Here is a 22500-nt window from a genome sequence, read left to right on the forward strand (position 1 = left end):
ATGGAGGGAATATTTTGAGGAATTGTTAAATGTTGATGAAGATAGGGAAGCTGTGATTTCGTGTATAGGACAAGGAGGAATAACATCTTGTAGGAGTGAGGAAGTGCCAGTTGTGAGTGTGGGGGAAGTTCGTGAGGCAGTAGGTAAAATGAAAGGGGGTAAGGCAGCCGGGTTTGATGGGATAAAGATAGAAATGTTAAAAGCAAGTGGGGATATAGTTTTGGAGTGGTTGATGCAATTATTTAATAAATGTATGGAAGAGGGTAAGGTACCTAGGGATTGGCAGAGAGCATGCATAGTTCCTTTGTATAAAGGCAAAGGGGATAAAAGAGAGTGCAAAAATTATAGGGGGATAAGTCTGCTGAGTATACCTGGTAAAGAGTATGGTAGAGTTATTATTGAAAGAATTAAGAGTAAGACGGAGAATAGGATAGCAGATGAACAAGGAGGCTTTAGGAAAGGTAGGGTGTGTGTGGACCAGGTGTTTACAGTGAAACATGTAAGTGAACAGTATTTAGATAAGGTTAAAGAGGTCTTTGTGGCATTTATGGATTTGGAAAAGGCGTATGACAGGGTGGATAGGGGGGGGTGCAATGTGGCAGATGTTGCAAGTGTATGGTGTAGGAGGTAGGTTACTGAAAGCAGTGAAGAGTTTTTACGAGGATAGTGAGGCTGAAGTTAGAGTATGTAGGAAGGAGGGAAATTATTTCCCAGTAAAAGTAGGCCTTAGACAAGGATGTGTGATGTCACCGTGGTTGTTTAATATATTTATAGATGGGGTTGTAAGAGAAGTAAATGCGAGGGTCTTGACAAGAGGCGTGGAGTAAAAAGATAAAGAATCACACACAAAGTGGGAGTTGTCACAGCTGCTCTTTGCTGATGACACTGTGCTCTTGGGAGATTCTGAAGAGAAGTTGCAGAGATTGGTGGATGAATTTGGTAGGGTGTGCAAAAGAAGACAATTAAAGGTGAATACAGGAAAGAGTAAGGTTATGAGGATAACAAAAAGATTAGGTGATGAAAGATTGAATATCAGATTGGAGGGAGAGAGTATGGAGGAGGTGAATGTATTCAGATATTTGGGAGTGGACGTGTCAGCGGATGGGTCTATGAAAGTTGAGGTGAATCATAGAATTGATGAGGGAAAAAGAGTGAGTGGTGCACTTAGGAGTCTGTGGAGACAGAGAACTTTGTCCTTGGAGGCAAAGAGAGGAATGTATGAGAGTATAGTTTTACCAACACTCTTATATGGGTGTGAAGCATGGGTGATGAATGTTGCAGCGAGGAGAAGGCTGGTGGCAGTGGAGATGTCATGTCTGATGGCAATGTGTGGTGTGAATATAATGCAGAGAATTCGTAGTTTGGAAGTTAGGAGGAGGTGCAGGATTACCAAAACTGTTGTCCAGAGGGCTGAGGATGGGTTGTTGAGGTGGTTCGGACATGTAGAGAGAATGGAGCGAAACAGAATGACTTCAAGATTGTATCAGTCTGTAGTGGAAGGAAGGCGGGGTAGTGGTCGGCCTAGGAAAGGTTGGAGAGATGGGGTAAAGGAGGTTTTGTGTGCGAGGGGCTTGGACTTCCAGCAGGTATGCGTGAGCGTGTTTGATAGGAGTGAATGGAGTCAAATGGTCTTTAATACTTGACGTGCTGTTGGAGTGTGAGCAAAGTAACATTTATGAAGGGGTTCAGGGAAACCGGCAGGCCGGACTTGAGTCCTGGAGATGGGAAGTACAGTGCCTGCACTCTGAAGGAGGGGTGTTAATGTTGCAGTTTAAAAACTGTAGTGTAAAGCACCCTTCTGGCAAGACAGTGATGGAGTGAATGATGGTGAAAGTTTTTCTTTTTCGGGCTACCCTGCCTTGGTGGGAATTGGCCAGTGTGATAATAATAATAATAATAATAATATATATATATATATATATATATATATATATATATATATATATATATATATATATATATATATATATATATATATATATACATATATTTATGTCGTGCCGAATAAGCAGAACTTGCGATCTTGGCTTAAATAGCAACGCTCATCGTGCCATATAGGACAAGCGAAAATTTGTGTATGCAATAATTTCGCAAAAATTATTCTGAACCTAATGAAAAAAATATATTTCATTGTGTTTGTTTAGTATTAAATTACTGTAAACAAATCTAAAATATATTTAGTTGGGTTAGGCTAAAATAAATTGCTCTTGTTATAACAAGGTTAGGTAAGTTTTCTAAGTTCCTTTTGGTTCAAAATTAAAAAAAAAATACATTAACATTAATAAAAATATATATCTTTAAACGTATAAGAGAAAATTTTGGAAAGGACTTAATTTTAAATGAGTTCTTGCTAATTGACCAGTTTTACATATTCGTCACGACATATATATATATATATATATATATATATATATATATATATATATATATATATATATATATATATATATATATATATATGTATATATATATATATATATATATATATATATATATATATATATATATATATATATATATATATATATATATATATATATATATATAATATTGGATCCACCTTTGTGTAAATTGTGGGAGCCACAGCCTCGGAGAAGTGGATAAAAAGGCTTCAAGGAAGAATATTTGGATTTCTTCCTGATGCCGTTTGAATATTCCACTTTCCCTACCACCCCATCTTTTCATTAATTTATACTAATAGGTATATTATATTACATAATATGATACTAAATGTTTAAGATACATTGTTGTTATAATGATATCATGAAAATACATAAGGTGTGAGAGATACATGTCTAGTACATATTGTTACGTGTTTGTTACTGATTATAAAGCGAAAATCTCATCTAGCTCTTCAGAATTGGGGCGTGTGCCCAAAATACTGCAGGCATTACTCCACTGAACAGCAGTGCTGAGTCGCTGGAACAGAAAACTAGCTGCCCTGGGATCCCTAGTTACCCTGATGAGACTTTTGCCTAGCTCCATAAAGAACTGAGATGCACTCATTCCCCATGAGCCAAGGGTCTCTTAGCCTATGGGAACAAACATATAATGATGGGCAAGTTCTCCATATTTTCTAGACTTTTGGGACTCCCTGAACCTGGCGGCTGCCTCTCCTTCCTCCCTGGTGTATTGGAGATAGGTGTCAGCCAAGGTAGATGCACATGTATAGTCCCACACCACCTGCTTACCGTCTGTCCAGGCTTGAAGTGTGATACCATCTGGACGCTTCTGGCTGCCATCAGATCTGCATAGTTGGAGTGGCTCCCTTACTGCTGGGCATCAGGCTGTTGTGAGGCTCCTCTTCATAATGTTATTAACCTCCTCATGTCTTGCAATTTTTCCCTCGTATTAGACACACGACCATGGTACCCGAATCGGTCTGCTGCTTCACTGCCACAAATACACCTGTGTTCGGCGAGAATAGGGGCGGCAAGTCGAAGGACAACACCAATGCGTATGGTCCTAGGGTCGAGGCGTGTGCAAGGGCTGGAGTTGGGAACAGCCAACAGAAAGTCCCCAGCATGAGGAGCTCACACTGCCAGGAGGCAGGTTCTATCCTTCCCTGACAGCTATGCTTCCCTGAAGGATTGTTGAGGCTATTTTCTAAACTGTCGGTCCATTCCAGTGCGAATGTTTGTAGTTGTTTGGGTGAGCAGGCCTGGTTTCAGAACCCGTTAGATTATCCCAGATCATGGCTCCGTTGTTAGGTAAGACACATATGCAACAGTTAGGTATCTTTATTTTGAAACGTTTCGCCTACACAGTAGGCTTCTTCAGTCGAGTACAGAAAAGTTGATAGAAGCAGAAGATACTTGAAGACGATGTAATCAGTCCATCACCCTTAAAGTTTTGAGGTGGTCAGTCCCTCAGTCTGGAGAAGAGCATTGTTCCATAGTCTGAAACAATATGAAGTTGAAGTGACAGAATGGAGCCTTTATAGCGCCAGGAGGTGAGACGTAGGTAGGAGAGGTAAGAACTCAGATTTGGGAGGTCAGGTCCCTCTCAAATCCAGCCGTTCTCACTAGTAGAGTTGTCGAAGTTGATTGCAGGTCTGTACCAAGATACCCTTGTGTTGCAGTGTCTGACAGATTGAACATTAAAATGGTATAAAATACCGACAGGTTGTTAGGTAAGACACATATGCAACAGTTAGGTATCTTTATTATGAAACGTTTCGCCTACACAGTAGGCTTCTTCAGTCGAGTACAGAAAAGTTGATAGAAGCAGAAGATACTTGAAGACGATGTAATCAGTCCATCACCCTAAAGATTTGAGGTGGTCAGTCCCTCAGTCTGGAGAAGAGCATTGTTCCGAAGTCTGAAACAATATGAAGTTGAAAGTATGTATAATGTTCGCCAAGACCATAGTCCTGGCACGGGTCCCAATCTTGCGATGACCCGTCTCTGGCTCCCGATGGAGAAAGGTTTCCACAATGATGCGACGCATGCCGCTCAAGCGCCCCTCTGGTCAGTTCAACTGGTGCATCTCATAAGCGACACCATATGTAACTATGGACACTAGCGAGGAGGAGGATATGTCATTATTACAGGTAACAGCTTGTCTGGTTCGTTGACCCCATGGTACACTAGTGTGGCCGCAGTCATCTCTGGGTCCTCTTCGGGAGGGAATATCACCCCTAGTTGCCTGCGGAGTGTCTCAGTAGCTTCGCACTCTAGAAGATAGTGTGTTAGGGGCCGCTGGACAACGTGCTGACAGTACTGGCACATCTCCTCCTCAGCCTTGTCTACCATCATCTTGGCTGTGGGAAAGCCCAAACGAAGCCGATGGATGGCGGTACACTGCGCTCTGGACCAGCTTCTATCATATGGAGGGGGTTCTCCCTGAGTCGCTGCTCGGTACCACTGTTGAGATGGGGTATCACCTAAGACCTCCCCCATAAGTTTCGTGGCTCTGGCAGCCACCAGTTTGGTCTGTCGTAGGCTGATTGGGACAGTAATCCCAACATGTGGATAGTCTGTTGCTGCCTTGGCTGCATCATCTGCCGCCTCATTTCCCCGGATGCCAGCATGGCTGGGGATCCAGTTCAATGTCGATCTATTACCCTGAACTTCTAAGGCTGTCATTATGCTCAGGATCGATGTGATGAGGTGAACATTATCCTGTGGTTGAGGATGGGAGAGGGCATTGATTGCAGAGGTGGAATCAACATGTATGACAGGTCGGAGTCGATGTCGTAGGGCATGTGACAATGCCTGCTGAATCGCCACCAGCTCAGCTTGAAGGATCGTGCAGTGGTCAGGGAGTCGCCAGCCTTGTGTGTGACCATTGTGGTACAGTCCAGCTGCTGCTCTCTTCCTATCAGGGTCGACAGAACCATCTGTGAAATACACTGCACATGTGCCTCCCTCTGCCAGTGCCATGCTTGTCTCAGCATGATTGCTGAGGGTGTCTCGACTGCAGAGACACTTAGAGATGGGCAGCTGCATGATGAAAACATCGGCTGGATCTGGGCGCCAGGGAGGTGGTGGATGGTACCCAGCAACAGGAAGGTCACAACTCTTCTCACAGAGCAGCTGTACAGGCAGCAGCTTCCGCCCAGCAGCACAAAACGAACGAATCCAGGAGTAGTCCGTGAAGAGTGTGGGATCTTGTGACATGGTTGTTAATATCCGTCTCCTTAGTGGGGTACCTTGCTGCCGGTGCAGAATCGTGGCCACTTTGCAGGCGTTTATGTATCTTACTCTGTCAGCCAAGGAAGGAAGCCGGGCCTCAGATCTGAGACATACTGTGTTGGTCCAGATGGGGGCACCAAGCATAGTTCTTATCGCCTGGTTTTGTACGACCTCCACCCTTTGCCTGCTCTGCGGGAAGAGATGAGCTAAAGCCGGTGCACTGTAGTCAATGAGCGAGCGTATAGCTTGTATATAGTACAAGCGAAGTACATCTTTGCTTGCCCCTGCACGGTGCCTCGTCATGGCTCTCATGGCGTTGAGTCTGAGTAGAGCACGTGACCTGACATACTCGGCCTGTTTCTGAAAGGTCAGCTTTTTATCAATGTAGATTCCCAAGTACAGGTAGGAGCCTGTCCACTCAAGTTCTATATCCTGAATACGTAATCTATTCATAGGATCTGGTCCCTTGAACATCATTGCAAGAGATTTCTCGGCCGAGATCTTGAGGCCTAGTTCCTTGCAAGACTGCGTAATTAGGTCCAAAGCTCTCTGAGCCTGTCGTTCTAAATTGCCTTTCCCATTCACTACTAGTGCAAGATCATCAGCATAGCTGAGGAGCTGTGTACCACTATGAAAGGGAAGGCTCACAAGTTCCTGCATAAGGATGTTAAACAGGGTAGGACTGAGCACACCTCCTTGTGGCGTACCGTTTTCCAGGGTTTTAAAGGAAGAGTAGTGTCCCTGAAAGCTGACACAGGCCTGCCTGCCCCTAAGGTAGGACTCTATCCAGGCCAGGAGGCGTCCTTTGATTCCCTTCCGAGCTAGTATTGCCAGAATTGCTGTGGGGCTGGCTAGCTCAAATGCCTTCTCAAGGTCGAGGTAGACGACGATACTAGGTTTTTTGTTGCTATCAGCAATCTGGCTTAGTAGAGTGGTTATGCACTCTGCTGTTCCCACTCCTTTGGTGAAGCCAAATATGTGATGATGAGAGGGTCCAAGTTTCCATAGGAGGCGGTTTAACACCATCCTCTCAGCAGTCTTGGCTAAGCAGCTGGTCAGCGATATGGGTCTCATACTGCCTGGGTCCTTGGGCTTTGGAATTGGTACGATTGTAGCTTTCTTCCAAGCTGCTGGGAGTGTCCTGGCCCTCCACGACTTGTTAATGACGTCTAGTATGGCCTCCCATCCACTCTGCCCAGCCCGTGCAATCATGGAGTACGTCACACCATCGATGCCCGGGGCAGTGTCACCTGTGTTCTTAATGGCACGTCGGAGTTCCAAGTCCGTGAGGTCTACATCAGTCACATCTTCCGACTCACATGCAGCTTGTATCGTTAGCTGGCGCTGTGGCAGAAGATCCGTCTGTATATTCCGGATGTCCTGTGGGAGCTGAGTGGAGGCTCCCCTGGAAGTGAAAAGCTCCACTAGTTTCTCTGCTTCCTGGGATGGGTTCGGGTGTGCTGGTGGCCTCGGCTTGCTCTTGCCAGTTGCTATGTTGAGCTTGCCCCATATCTCAGATAAGGTGGTGTGATGCCCGAATGTTGAGCACCACTCCAGCCATTTCTCAGTTTTTACTCTGAGAGAGATTCTGCGGGCATGCTGCACAATGGCTCTCAGAGTATTCCTGTTCTCTGCCGTAGGGTTACGCCTGTATAGCTTCCTAAAAGAGTTGATGCGGTGGTTCTGCTCCCGCACCTCGTCGTTGTAGAACCACCAGTCTCTTTTGTGAGTGCGTCCTGCGGACTTCTTTGGAATTGCGCACTCTGCTGCCTGGATGAGAACAGTGATTAGCTCCTGTTCAGCCGTATCACAGTCTTCAGATAGAGAGTATGTGGACCACCAGTTATGAAGATAATCCTGGAACACCTTCCAGTTGGCCCTCTTTACGTCCCATCTAGGAGGCAGCACAACTGTGGGAGGCCTGTTGATGTTGAAGGTGGTGATCACTGCAAAGTGGTCACTGACAAGGTGAGGATGAGTTTCCCATGTGGCTCCTGCTGCGAGTTGTCTTGACCCGAAGGTAAGGTCGAGGCAGCCACCCAACAGGTGTGTGGGGTCTCCATTGTTTAGCAACTTTACCTCTGGAATATCGTGTAGGAGCATTGCTATATGTCTGCCAGCAGCATTGGTTGCTGAGTGAGAGTGCAGAATAGGGTGATGTGCGTTGAAATCTCCACCCACAATAATACACTCAGTGCGTGCTAGTGCGAGGAGCTCTGCAATGTCGAGGGTGTGTCTTGGGTTCTTGTAGATGTTATAGATGGTAATGGGCGCCCCAGGTATGTGCACAAGGATGGCCTGTACCTCGACATCCTCCCCACAGTCCACAGGGTTGGCTATAACCTCGTGAGGTATTGTATTGGATACAAATACAGCTGTGCCTCTGCAGTGAATGCCCGGGTCCATGTGCCGAAAATACCCAGCAAAACCGGGTAGTCTTGGGCACATAGTCGGGACAGTCAGAGTTTCTTGTAGCAAGACGATGTCAACCCGATCCCGAATTACTGCCTCCAGCAAGAGGTGCTGTTTGCCCCTCAGGCCCTGAATGTTCCATTGTAGGACCTTGAGGGTGTGATTTGGCCCAGAGGTTATTCCATCGCTGTTGTTTCCTGAGCTGGAGACTGAGTCCTGCCCGCTCTGAGAACCTGCAAATTCATGGCATCCACTGTCTCCTCTTCGGTCAGAAAGCACACTCTCAGGAGAGTACTGACCATCTGCCGGAATGCGCTCTGTTGTTCCGTGGAGTTGATTGTGTTGCAAATAAGATCCGTGAACACCTTGATGAGTGCTACGAGATCCTCCCTGGTGAGGGCCTGCTTTGGAGATGGGTTCGAAACAGTGGATATTATCTGGGCTGCTGTGGTCTGTAGGGACTGCTGAGGGTTGGATTTCTTTATTGTATGCACCGTGGTCTGTTGCTGTATACCAGGTTGAGTAGCCGGGATCTGCTGGTGAGGTGCCAGTTGAGTCTGCAAAGCGCCTGTGCCGGGTAAGGAGTGCCTGCGTTGTCGTGCTATGGCCGGTGGGGGCTCGTTTAGTGCAGCCTGCTGATCGCATTGACCCGATGCACCCTGTTGACGCCTCCTGTTCCTCTTGTTTCTGTTTCTTCGTTGAGGTAGGGGTGCAGGAGGTTCTTGACCTTGACGCCTGGTTGAGGCTTCTAGGGTTGGGAATTCCTGGGCATTGACTTGGTTTAGCTGCTGAGAGATCTGCGGTATGGCAGGGTTCTCTGCACCCATCGTTTGATGATCCGTCGTAGCCTGTTGCCGAGTTTTTGGCGTCTTCCAGACTTCTTGAATTCTGGCGAGCCTCTCGGGGCATCGAGGATTCCAGGCATGGTGTTTCTGCCTGCAGTTCGGGCATTGTGGAGTGGGTGGCGATGCATTTTTCAGCTTGGTGATGCATTCCTCGGTAGGGTGGTGCTGGCTGCAGACACCGCAGATTACTCTGTTCGGACATAGTGCACCCAGGTGTCCATAACGCTGACACTTGAAACAGCGAACTGGTTCTGCTGTGAAGGTCCTGACATCGTACCTGCCCCAAGAACCGAGGTCCAGCTGGGATGGCAGTGGTCCTACATGCTGAATGAGAACCTGTCGGGTCGGTGCGTTGCCTGCCGTCTTTGCCTTGAGACGTTGAGCTGACACCACACTGGGGTGAGCTGCTACTGCCTCGATGGGCATCATCAGCGGGTATCGCATCACTACACCCTTGGTGATCTTCTGCCGAGAGTCCAGTTCCTCCAGGGTGAATGAGCGATCTGTCTCCATGACTCTCTTCAAGGTGGTATACATTTCCTTGTTGAGAGGAGTCAATATTGGTTCTCCCCTCAAGTTGAACCATATCTTGAACTTCAGGTTGTGTCGTGATTCCAGGTATGAAACAACCCCATAGTGGGTTCTGTGGTCCCCATAAGACTTCACCTTGAATTTGCCAGGTCGGTTGAGCTGGTTTGCCTGCTCCTTGGACGGACGGTGCTTCTTCTTCTTGTCCACAGTGTTCCATCCCTCTTGGTTTTCGTGGGGTGCGGTGTTTATTTCCGCACCTGTTTCTATTGTCGCTGGCTCCATGGTTGGGACTGTCAGATCTGCTACAATGTGAACAGGATCTTCCTCTTCCTCTCGCAACTTCTTCGCTAGAATTTCGCCCCACATTTCCAAATCTGAGTCCTCCGTCGTGTTCATGGAGCATCGTGACCTCTTCTTTTCGGCAGAAGCCATGTGCCTATCTTCTGAAAAGGTAGTGAACTCCGTGAACTGAGAGTGTGTCAATGGATTCGTAATACGAGTCGGAGCCTTATATAGCGCCAGGAGGTGAGATGTAGGTCGCTTTGGGAGGTCAGGTCCCTCTCAAATACAGCCGTTCTCACTAGTAGAGGTCGAAGTTGATTTCAGGTCTGTACCAAGATACCCTTGTGTCCCAGTGTCTGACAGATTGAACTTTAAAATGGTATAAAATACCGACAGGTTGTTAGGTAAGACACATAGGGTGATGGACTGATTACATCGTCTTCAAGTCTCTTCTGCTTCTATCAACTTTTCTGTACTCGACTGAAGAAGCCTACTGTGTAGGCGAAACGTTTCTAAATAAAGATACCTAACTGTTGCATATGTGTCTTACCTAACAACCTGTCGGTATTTTATACCATTTTAATGTTCAATCTGTCAGACACTGCGACACAAGGGTATCTTGGTACAGACCTGAAATCAACTTCGACCTCTACTAGTGAGAACGGCTGTATTTGAGAGGGACCTGACCTCCCAAAGCGACCTACATCTCACCTCCTGGCGCTATATAAGGCTCCATTCTGTCCTTTCAACTTCATATTGTTTCAGACTTCGGAACAATGCTCTTCTCCAGACTGAGGGACTGACCACCTCAAATCTTTAGGGTGATGGACTGATTACATCGTCTTCAAGTCTCTTCTGCTTCTATCAACTTTTCTGTACTCGACTGAAGAAGCCTACTGTGTAGGCGAAACGTTTCAAAATAAAGATACCTAACTGTTGCATATGTGTCTTACCTAACATCACTGGTCAGTCTGTGATTTCCCTAACTGCTATACAGAAGAAAATTGGAGCAAGAGGATCCCCTTGCTGAACACCCTCTGATGATGTGATTTCATGCTCTCCAAACAGAAGCATTGATTGCTATATCCAGCTGTCACAAAGGGGAAGAGACCAGGGAAATGTTCTTGTACCGCTGCTAATGACGGAAGAGGTTGATGGAACCTACGCAGTGACCAAGGTTGTTCTTGGTGAACAGTGAAGATGCTAAGTCATTTGTTGCAGAGATTTACAACTCGGTATTAAGCAACAAGGTAGTATTGCGTTTTTTTTTATTAAAGTAATGTTCTACATTTCATTCATGTTTCAATTGTCTTCTCGAAATACTGTGTGACGTTTGTTTCTACCCAGCAAATATGACTTCCAATTTTTTCAGGATATAAATAATCGGAGCTTAGAAATCTAAGCATTAATTGGTACAACATTAAATGGGATGAAAACTGCATTACACGCAATACAAGAAGAAAAATTGAACGATAAATATTTTAATCATCTCTCGAAGATACTGAACCAAACATTATTATTTCAGGTGCAAAAATCAGGATTTAATTGATTATATAATTAGTTGACTAAATTTAGTTATGGGATTCAGACAAATTAAATTGAATTACATGTTATAATTCTTTCTCTACAGAATTTGCCATCACTTGTGTCCATCTATTGCCGGGAAAGCGAAGTAAACAACTTGATTCAAGCAATAAAGAAAACAAACCAACTTAAGAAGCAAGAAGAATTAACATTATACTCTCTTCCCCACTACCTAGAAGAACCACTACAGATGCTGACTCAAGAAATGAAAACCTGCTTGAACATTGACAGATTTCACCGCTTCATCTACCAGCCTCACTTGGACACTGACCCCCTCAAGTAGGTGGTATAACATTACCTATGAAGTGTTTCACCCTCAGGTAGGTGGTATAACATTACCTATGAAGTGTTTCACCCTCAGGTAGGTGGTATAACATTACCTATGAAGTGTTTCACCCTCAGGTAGGTGGTATAACATTACCTATGAAGTGTTTCACCCTCAGGTAGGTGGTATAACATTACCTATGAAGTGTTTCACAATCAGGTAGGTGGTATAACATTACCTATGAAGTGTTTCACCCTCAGGTAGGTGGTATAACATTACCTATGAAGTGTTTCACCCTCAGGTAGGTGGTATAACATTACCTATGAAGTGTTTCACCCTCAGGTAGGTGGTATAACATTACCTATGAAGTGTTTCACCCTCAGGTAGGTGGTATAACATTACCTATGAAGTATTTCGCCCTCAGGTAGGTGGTATAACATTACCTATGAAGTGTTTCACCCTCAGGTAGGTGGTATAACATTACCTATGAAGTATTTCGCCCTCAGGTAGGTGGTATAACATTACCTATGAAGTGTTTCACCCTCAGGTAGGTGGTATAACATTACCTATGAAGTGTTTCACCCTCAGGTAGGTGGTATAACATTACCTATGAAGTGTTTCACCCTCAGGTAGGTGGTATAACATTACCTATGAAGTATTTCGCCCTCAGGTAGGTGGTATAACATTACCTATGAAGTGTTTCACCCTCAGGTAGGTGGTATAACATTACCTATGAAGTATTTCGCCCTCAGGTAGGTGGTATAACATTACCTATGAAGTATTTCGCCCTCAGGTAGGTGGTATAACATTACCTATGAAGTGTTTCACCCTCAGGTAGGTGGTATAACATTACCTATGAAGTGTTTCACCCTCAGGTAGGTGGTATAACATTACCTATGAAGTGTTTCACCCTCAGGTAGGTGGTATAACATTACCTATGAAGTGTTTCACCCTCAGGTAGGTGGTATAACATTACCTATGAAGTATTTCTCCCTCAGGTAGGTGGTATAACATTACCTATGAAGTGTTTCTCCCTCAGGTAGGTGGTATAACATTACCTATGAAGTGTTTCACCCTCAGGTAGGTGGTATAACATTACCTATGAAGTATTTCTCCCTCAGGTAGGTGGTATAACATTACCTATGAAGTGTTTCTCCCTCAGGTAGGTGGTATAACATTACCTATGAAGTGTTTCTCCCTCAGGTAGGTGGTATAACATTACCTATGAAGTGTTTCACCCTCAGGTAGGTGATATAACATTACCTATGAAGTGTTTCACCCTCAGGTAGGTGGTATAACATTACCTATGAAGTGTTTAACCCTCATCTCCATGGTGACGATGCATGTTTGAACGTAAGAAAGAAGAAAAATGTGTCAACAACAACCACTATTTTCAACTGTGAGTGAAGGAAGAAGGGAAGGTGAAGGTGGAGATGCATGACAAAGTTACCAACTCTACCTTCACCGAGGACACAACGTAAACCTCACTTATATTATATAAAATACTATACACACAAACATACAGGATATTTAGGGTAACAACCCATGATTACCCAAGAGAAAATCTACTGTTTGTTAGGTATCTCCGAATACCTAATATGGGATAAACGTTCTTTGGGCAGCATGTATAGTGTTTAGAAAACCTTCATACTGATTGCTCTCTTCGTTACCCCAGACAAGATATGGAAAATCTGGGACTGTTATTGAGTTATCCCTACTATCATACTTCAATTCAATTATAAAGGTAATTGATTTGTGGTCGCTAGCACCAAGTTCCTCTGAAATTTCTAAATTATTAACAAGGGATTCCTTGTTTGCCAGAACCAAGTCAAGCAGGTTATTTCCACTTGTAGGCTCTGTAACAAACTGCCTTACAAAACAATCCTGAACTACCTCCAAGAAGTTGTTAGACTCTAAATTCAAATCAATATGACTAAAGTTAAAGTCTCCTAGAATTACTACATTATCGTGCCTTGTGGCCCTAACAATTTCCTCCCACAGTAGTCTTCCTCGGTCTCCATCAAAGTTTGGGGGAAGGTATATCACGTCTAAAATAAATTTTTCATGCCCCTTTGAAAATTCTACACAAACAGACTCATTATGTGATGCAGACTTTATACCCATTTTTTTTGCAACCAATTTAAATGATCACGGACATAGAGTGCCACCCCACCCCCCTTACTGATACTTCTGTCTACTTGAAACAATTTAAAAACCTGTATGTGACATTCAGCAGGCATGTCATTATTTTTCATATTAAACCACATCTCAGTTATAGCAAAAACATCAATGTTACCTGCACTTGCAACTAATTTCAATCCATCCATTTTATTTCTCGAACTGCAACTATTATTATAACACATTTTCAGAATCCCTCCCTTCTCTTTTCTCTTCTTCCTGATTTCTGTTCCTCTACTATGCCTGTTACACTCCTTTTCACCTAATGCCACTGGCTTTCCTATGTTCACCAATAACTCTGCCTCATACTTCCTATAACTGGTTTCCTTAAAACTCACACTATCGCTACACTCAGAATACATTGATTTTCCACAAAAACCCATAGCACTATCTATTTCTAGTTTAAAGTCCTAACAGCTCCCTCCACTGTGTTGGCCAGTGCTCCCAACCCAGACCTAGATAAGTGAACCCCATCCCTGGCATACATGTCATTTCTGCCATAGAAGAGGTCCCAGTTGTCTCTGAATGTTATTGCATTTTCCTTACAGTGTTTGTCCAGCCAGCAGTTGGCATCAATTGCCCTGAACAACTATTCATTTCCAACTCCTCCCTTGGGCAAAATGCCACATATCAGAGTACAAAAACAATAAAATAACCCATAACCCAAACTTACCCAAAATACCACCCATATACTTAACCAAACATCAGGATGTCACGATGTCTTGCTCCATCCACTGCTCTTCCTGTACTGCCATCCACATCTCTCTTCTCTCCTTACCTGGCTACTCTGACCGACCAGGATTAAAATGTGTTTCAGAACAAATCCTGTCCACTGACATTATTTTAATTGACTGTTTTTTATACACATTCTACAATTCCCTGCGTAATACACTGTCAGCAGCAAAAAGCAACTGTGACAACTCGCACTTTGTTTTAGATTCTTTATGTTTTAACCGCACACCTCTTGCCAATACCTGACCGCTCTCTTCACTTACATCCCCATTTATAAATATATTGAACAACCATGGTGGCATCGCACATTCATGTCTAAGGCCTACTTTCACGAGGAAATGATCTCCCTCTCTCCTACGTACTCTAACCTGAGTTCCACTATCCTGCTTTCAATAACGTACCTCCTAATCCGTTGATCTGCAAAACCTGCCACCTTGCCTTCCTATCTACACTATCAAACACTTTATCCAAATCCACAGCTTCAACAAAAACATTTTTACCCTTATCTAAATACTGTTCTCCTGTATTTATCACTATAAACTATTGGATTACACAACCCCTCCCCTACCCTTCCTGAAGCTTCCTTGTTCATCAGCTGTTGTGAAGGCTTACTCAGCCCTGTAACTACTTCACTCAGTATTACCAAGGCTGGCACCTCCTCAGGAAAATTAATGAATAGAAAAAGAATGAAAACTGAAAAACATAAACACTTTATTATTAACAAAATATAAAATATAAAATACTTAAATATGAAATATTTAACATACTTTAAAGAAAAATGAAAAATGGAAAATATAAATGATATTTAACTTCAATGCTAATATGTACAAGTCAACTTGGGTATCTGATGTTGGTGACACTGCGTGTTGTTGAAATCGTAGCCGTTGCTGATGATGTGAAGGGGGGATCACAGGTGTTGGTTAGGTTAGGTAAGGTTCGTCAGGAAACAGGACAAATGTTTCCTGACGCGGGTCACAGGTGTTGGTGACGACCTAAAGGCTCGTTCTTCACAGAGTCTATATCCGTGAATAATCAGTTCAGATGACAGGAAAGCAGGTTCTTTACCACTGCAATGATGAGGGGTTATGTCCTGCGACTGCATACATATAAACAGGTAAGTAGATCCAACATGGGACGTCTCAGAACATTAGTCTGTCTCCTTCAATACTTCTCGTTGGTTGGCAGGTAACCCAATCTGTCATTCCAAGCTGGAAAGAGAGGCAGGTTACCCACTGTTTAAGAAATCACTCTCCATGGTAAGTGTAAGGCATTTAAAAGAATGGTGAGGATTTAAAGACAAGATTTTTATTCATGAGAGTCAAGACAGGATGAACTAAGTCTAAAGATTAGACAAAAGTGAAGCTTTTAACTAAGCTATCAAATAACACAGGAGCAGAGGCATTTTACTTACAGTTTTGCTGGGAGCTGTGAGTCTAGTGATTACTGTTTGGCCGGAGCCCCACACGTCACCTTTCGTGGGGGGGGGGGGAGAGGGGAGAAGGGATAGTGGGAGCTAGACTGACTCTACCTTAACAAGCAGCTGGCAATCAAACTATTGTTACCATATACTCACTCACTACTCCTATCTGTTGAACTTTTCCCTCACACTCCCCCATACCAAGACTTATAGTTAAGGAGTATAAGAAGAATAGGCGAGGAAAAAGTTGTAACATGTGGAAGTCGCATAAGGCAACAGATCTTCTGCTGACTGTCACGACTTAACCAGACAGAGAAATAATTGAATGAACCATTGATATACAAAATATGGAACTTAAAAGCCTGGAGTGCCAATGTCCACCTTAAGAGGCGACTGTTGGTTCCCTTAAAAGTTTCTAGGTATATCAAAGGTTTGTGATCTGTCTCTTAAATGAATTCTTTTCCCAGTAAATAAAATTTAAGCTTGGAGATACCCTACACAACTGCCAAACATTCCTTTTCTATGATGGAGTATCTTGTTTCTGTGGGAAGGAGTTTCCGGCTTAGGAAGCATACAGGGAAGGGAGTACCATCATGGTATTGTAGTAGCACCGCCCCTAAGCCAGTATTGGAGGCATCAGTTCTTAAACAAAATGTTTTATTAATATCTGGAATCTTAAGTATAGGGTCTTTCGAGAAGATATTTTTAATCTCATTAAACTTTTCCCGAGCTACGTCGGAAAGTTCAAGAGGTTCCTTCACAGACTTTTTAAGGAAGTCGGATAAGACGCCTGTAAGATCAGTAAGGTTCAAAATAAAATGTGCATAAAAATTTAGAGAACCAAGAAAGCTACGCATGAGCTTCTTGGTTTTGGGGAATTTAAATTCTAATAAAGCTTAGATCTTACTGGGGAGAGGCTGCAAAGAGTTATTAGAAAGGATTAGTCCGAGATATCAAATCTTGTTATACCCAAGGAAGCATTTCTTCGGCATGGCAGTGAGGCCATGTGATCATAACCTATGCAAAACTGATGTTAATGTTTGGATATGTTCGCCCCACGTATACGTCATTACGTAAATGTTATCAAAATAAACTGAAACATTTGGCATATTACCAAGACCTTTCTCATCAGTCTCTCGTAGGTAGCACAGACAGTTACCAAACCGAAGGGCATAGTTCTATATTGCATCAGTCCTTGGTGTGTAGGAAAAGTGGTGTACTGCTTATAAGAAGGATCTAACATTACTTGATGATATGCCTGCGCAATATTAATCTCTAGAAAGAAGGAAGAGTCATAAAATTTGTGTAGATCGCTAACTATTAAGGATATAGGCTCAGCATCCCACCGAGTTATAGCATTAAGGCCTCTGAAGTCAATAGCAAGTCTATATGAATTATCCTCTTTCTTAACCATGACTACTGGTGAGCAATATGCAGATACTGAAGGTTTAATGATCTTTAGTTTTAATAATTTGTCTACCTCTCGGTCAAATGTATCCCTAAGGTGAACTGGAACTGGATATAATTTCCGTTTGATAGGATTGTCCGTGACTAAGTCAATCTTATGGACTACCGTGGAGGTAACACCTGGAATATAAGTAAAAACGTCTGAGAAGTTACTCACACATTGAAATAGTTCATGTTTCTTAAGGTCATCCAAAGACTCATTAATATTAATGTTTGTTGTACCCGAGTGGTCAAGAGTCACCAAGCCATGTTGTTCTCTATCATAATCTAAGTTAGAGGTGTCAATTACGCACACCTTACATTCTATAGTTGTCTTATCAAGCTCTTGTGGAAAAAAAAAACTAAGTCAAAGTCATTCAAACAGTTAACCGAATTTCTTCGGTAATATTTCTTAAGGATGTTGATATGATAAAGCTTAGGTTTCCCCTTGACTTCTATGAGGTAATCAAATTTCCCACAATTTTTTAACACTTTATATGGACCTTTCCATGCTACTAATAATTTATTTGACTTGATAGGCAAAAGTACAAGAACTTCATCTCCTACTTTAAAACTTCTCCTCTGACTTTTGGAATCAAAATAGGTTTTGTACTGGTCCATTGACAAGCTTAGGTTTTTCGAAACTATGTCAGAGGTCTCCTCAAGTTTGGATCTAATGTCAAGGAGAAACTGATAAGAAGACTGAACCTCAGCCTTCTCGTCCTCATAAGTCCATAAGTCATGAAGGATGGACAATGGACCTCTCACCTGTCTACCATAGAGAAGTTCAAAACGTGAGAACCCCAAAGAGTCACTGGGAACTTCCCTCATGGCAGACAAAGCACCCGGTAGGTAACGATGCCACTCCTTAGGTTTAAGGGAGCAAAGTTTCCTTAAAATGGGCTTGAGAATCGAAAGCTGGCGCTCAATCCTCCCATTACAGCTGGGATGATATTGTGTGGTGAAGAGAGGCGTCACTCCCTGAAGTTGGTAGAGATGTATTAAATCAGATGTGAATTGTGTCCCACGGTCAGACAAAATCTCTCTAGGGATGCAAACTCTGGAGAAGATGGACAAAAGGGCTTCAGCCACCTCTGTAGTAGTTATTGTCTTTAAGGGTACGGCTTCAGGGAAACTCGAAGCATAATCAACTAATGTTAATATATATCTATGTCCCCCAGATGAAAGTAGAGATAAAGGACCAACGATGTCAATAGCTACTCTTTCAAACGGTAGAGTAAAGATTACCATTTTGACCATAGGTACTCGCCTGGTACCTCGGGAGGATGACAGTTGGCAAACTTTACACGATCTACAATAGGTAGTGACATATGAGGACATTTTGGGCCAAAAATAGGTTTCCCTAATTTTATTTAAGGTTTTACGATGCAAGAAATGTCCGGCCACTGGCAGGTCATGAGCCATTTTAAGAACAGTCTCTCTGCATTGACTTGGAACAACTAAGATGGAATAGTCTATCTCATTTGAATTTAATTTGAATATTGACTTATACAATATACCTGTTATATATTCAAATTTATATGAAAAGTTTTTCCTTTGAATAACTTGATTTTGTTTAGCTGCATTATGGCAATTCTGAAGAGAAGGGCAATTGAGTTGTAAACTGACAAAGGAGTCCTTCGATATATCTAAAGGTTTAAAGTCAGGGATAATCAAAGGATGGACAGTAGGAGAAGCCTGGGCTTTGGTCTGATCCCTAGTCAAGACATTTAAAGTATCGTAGGGGATATCTTCACTTTCATCTAACAAGTGAACCGGTGATCCTACTACCTTGCTTTCGAGAGTAGCATCACTGGTTTTTAATCCCACATTAATCTCACGAGACATTGTCTCATCTGAACTTTCGAGGGGCTTCTCTGACTCTACAGGAAGAGGATCTGAAAAGATTATGTTCATCTTTTGTGATGAAAGGTCAACCTCAGAAGGAAAAATGGCACCTTTTACATTACGTATTAGTTCGGAGCAAGAACTGATGGGAGCTAGTATGGCTTCAGACCAACCTGTGAACCATTCAGACCTAATGTAACAACAAATGGTAGGAAAAGTGTCCCTATGGCACAAGTAGTCTGAAAGTATAGCAGAGGAATGAGTTTAAGGTTAGGGAACAGCTTATCACAAATGACTATACATGTGCATCCAGTGTCTCGTAAAATGGTAGATACATTAAGTCCATTAACTGTTCCTGAACAGAAGGGCGCTTGGTGATTACAGTCTTTAAAACATCTTCCAACTTTTTGGACCTTCTTAGAAGGACAATCTGGACGTTTATGTCCCTTAACACCACACAAATGACAAACAAGAAAAAAAGAAGTAATTTTACTTTCCTCTAGAGGCTTTGATTTCTTAATATCTGGTGAACCCTTGCCATTAGGGTTCGATCCCATTAGGTTTTTGTAGGAATTGTGAGCCTCAGCATACAAGTCAGCGGCCTCAGCAGCTTCATCAGCTTTAATCAGGTTATGTTCTCTAATGAATGTTCGTATCTGGTGAGGAAGAGCTGTCAGTAACTGGTCAGCAACCATGAAGTCTCTAAGAGATTCATAACTGTGATCAATTCCTGAACTCTCTATCCAAAAGTCGAACAAACGAAAGAGTGTTACCTGTAACTGTTGAAAGTTCTGGCCATGCTGTAAGGTGGCATACCTGAAATCTTTCCTATAAGAATTTGTGGTTTTTTGATATGCTTTAAGGATTGCCTTCTTCAGTAGGTTATAATTACATATGATATCCTGCGACAAAGTTGCATAGATATTCAAAGCTGTACCAGAAAATAACATTCATAACCTGGTAGCCCAGGTGTCAGCAGGCCATTCACAGAGGGTAGCGGTATTTTCAAACCTGATAATGTATGAAGTAATGTCTTCACCCTCTGTGAAGGGAGGTAAATTATGTGTTGGAATATGTGCACTAGCTGCATGATGTTCAATTACTCCTTCTTCTAATTGTTGTTGAGTAAAAGTTAACTTTTTATTCTCTAAGTCAAGGTGAGCTTTTTCAAGCTCGCGATCTTTTTCTCTCTCTCTTAACTCATGTTCTCTAGCTCTTTTCTCACGTTCTCTAGCTCTTTCTCACGATCAAGTATATCACGCTCTTTTTTGACTTCGCGCACTCTTTTTAACTGTCTTTCTTGGCTTTCTCTTTCAATTTTTTCTCCTTTTTCTCTTGTCTTTCAAGGTTCTCTTTCTCCTTTTTCTATTCTCTCTCGATTCTCTCTCTCTCTTTTTCCCCTTCTCTTTCGATTTTCTCTCTCTTTTCCCTCCTGTCTTTCCCTTTCTGTCTCTCTTCTCTCTCAATTCTTTCTCTTTCGAGTCTTTCCTGGATCTTAGCACTAATGAAAGATTCTAAATTTTCCCTGTTATTCATAACTTACTCCGAGCGTTCATCCAAAACTGGTATTCCTCCATACTTGCAAGAATAACTTAAACTATCAGTGGAGAATGAAACTGGTATTAAAGAAAACCAGAGGGCTCGATCCCTGCTTCGATTAAACAATATGAATTAATGAAAACGAAGGGTTCTATGCCGGCTCCGAGCAAACAGTAAGTAGAATGGGGTCCCTTGACCATCCAATCTTCTCACCAATAAATCAAGTGTGCTACGACAGTTCCCTTGATATAATAAAGAGCTCAGTGAAATAAATTGTCACTGGAAAATCTCGGGTCCCTAGAGTCTATTCCTCCAATTGTTTTAAGCTCACAAAAGGTGGCAGAATTAACTAGTATATCCTGCCTTGACTTGACTTACAATAAATTGAAACTATAACAATCACCAAATCTTTTAAATACCTGTACTGTAGTCCTACCATAGAGATTGATTACTCATGGCTGGTGGTAACTGTCTGTGGTAAGTGGCGTTGAAGTTCCGATGGTAGATTCGAGATGGAGTTGAATCTTGATTCAGTCGAGCGAATCCTGGCAAGGTCGCCACTTGTGAAGGCTTACTCAGCCCTGTAACAACTTCAGTCAGTATTACCAAGGCTGGCTCCTCCTCAGGAAAATTAATGAATTGAAAAAGAATAAAAACTGAAAAACATAAACACTTTATTATTAAAAAAATAAAAAATATAAAATACTTAAATATGAAATATCTAACCTACTGTAAAGAAAAATGAAAAATGAAAAATATAAATGATATTTAACTTCAATGCTAATATGTACAAGTCAACTTGGGTATCTGATGTTGGTGACACTGCGTGTTGTTGAAATCGTAGCCGTTGCTGATGATGTGAAGGGGGGATCACAGGTGTTGGTGACGACCTAAAGGCTCGTTCTTCACAGAGTCTATATCCGTGAATAATCAGTCCAGATGACAGGAAAGCAGGTTCTTTACCACTGCAATGATGAGGGGTTATGTCCTGCTATTGCATACATATAAACAGGTTAGTAGATCCAGCATTTGACATCTTCGGACGTTAGTCCATCTCCTTCAATACTTCTCGTGGTTGGCAGGTGACCCAATCTGTCATTCCAAGCTGGAAAGAGAGGCAGGTTACCCACTGTTTAAGAAATCACTCTCCATGGTAAGTGTAAGGCATTTAAAAGAATGATGAGGATTTAAAGACAAGATTTTTAATCATGAGAGTCAAGACAGGATGAAGTAAGTCTAAAGATTAGACAAAAGTGAAGCTTTTAACTAAGCTATCAAATAACACAGGAGTAGAGGCATTTTACTTACAGTTTTGCTGGGAGCTGTGAGTCTAGTGATTACTGTTTGGCTGGAGTCCCACACATCACCTTTCAGGGGGGGGGGGAGAAGGGATAGTGGGAGCTAGACTGAACCTACCTTAACAAGCAGCCGGCAATCAAACTATCACTTTCGGGGTGGGGGTAAACGGGGAGGGATAGCAGGAGCTAGACTTACCCTACCTTAACAAGTAGCCAGCAATCAAACTATTGTTACCATGTACTCGTTCGCTACTCTTATCTGTTGAACTTTTCCCTCACAGCTGTCCCACTCTTCATCTTCATCTTCATCTTCATCTTCATCTTCATCTTCATCTTCATCTTCATCTTCATCTTCTTTGGCTAGCACAGTGTTGTTATTGATCAATACCACTCATCCGTGGTTACAATAATATATAAATACTGCTCGTGAGGCTAGTACATCAAACAGGGATGAGAATGAAATTAGCTTAGAAGCTCCCACACCTCC

The 22500-nt window shown here is 42.7% G+C and overlaps 1 protein-coding gene across 1 annotated transcript in view; it reads left to right on the plus strand.

Annotated features, from left to right (window-relative positions):
• The window catches only part of LOC138855030 (uncharacterized), a 94369-nt gene that overhangs the window by 2584 nt on the left and 69285 nt on the right, over positions 1–22500 (plus strand). Inside the window, exon 2 of the mRNA XM_070101778.1 lies at positions 11337–11569. Coding sequence (XP_069957879.1) covers positions 11337–11569 — 233 coding nt within the window. The remainder of the gene's footprint in view (positions 1–11336; positions 11570–22500) is intronic.

Source organism: Cherax quadricarinatus, chromosome 78 (genome assembly GCF_038502225.1).
Source record: "Cherax quadricarinatus isolate ZL_2023a chromosome 78, ASM3850222v1, whole genome shotgun sequence".
NCBI classification, from domain to species: domain Eukaryota; kingdom Metazoa; phylum Arthropoda; class Malacostraca; order Decapoda; family Parastacidae; genus Cherax; species Cherax quadricarinatus.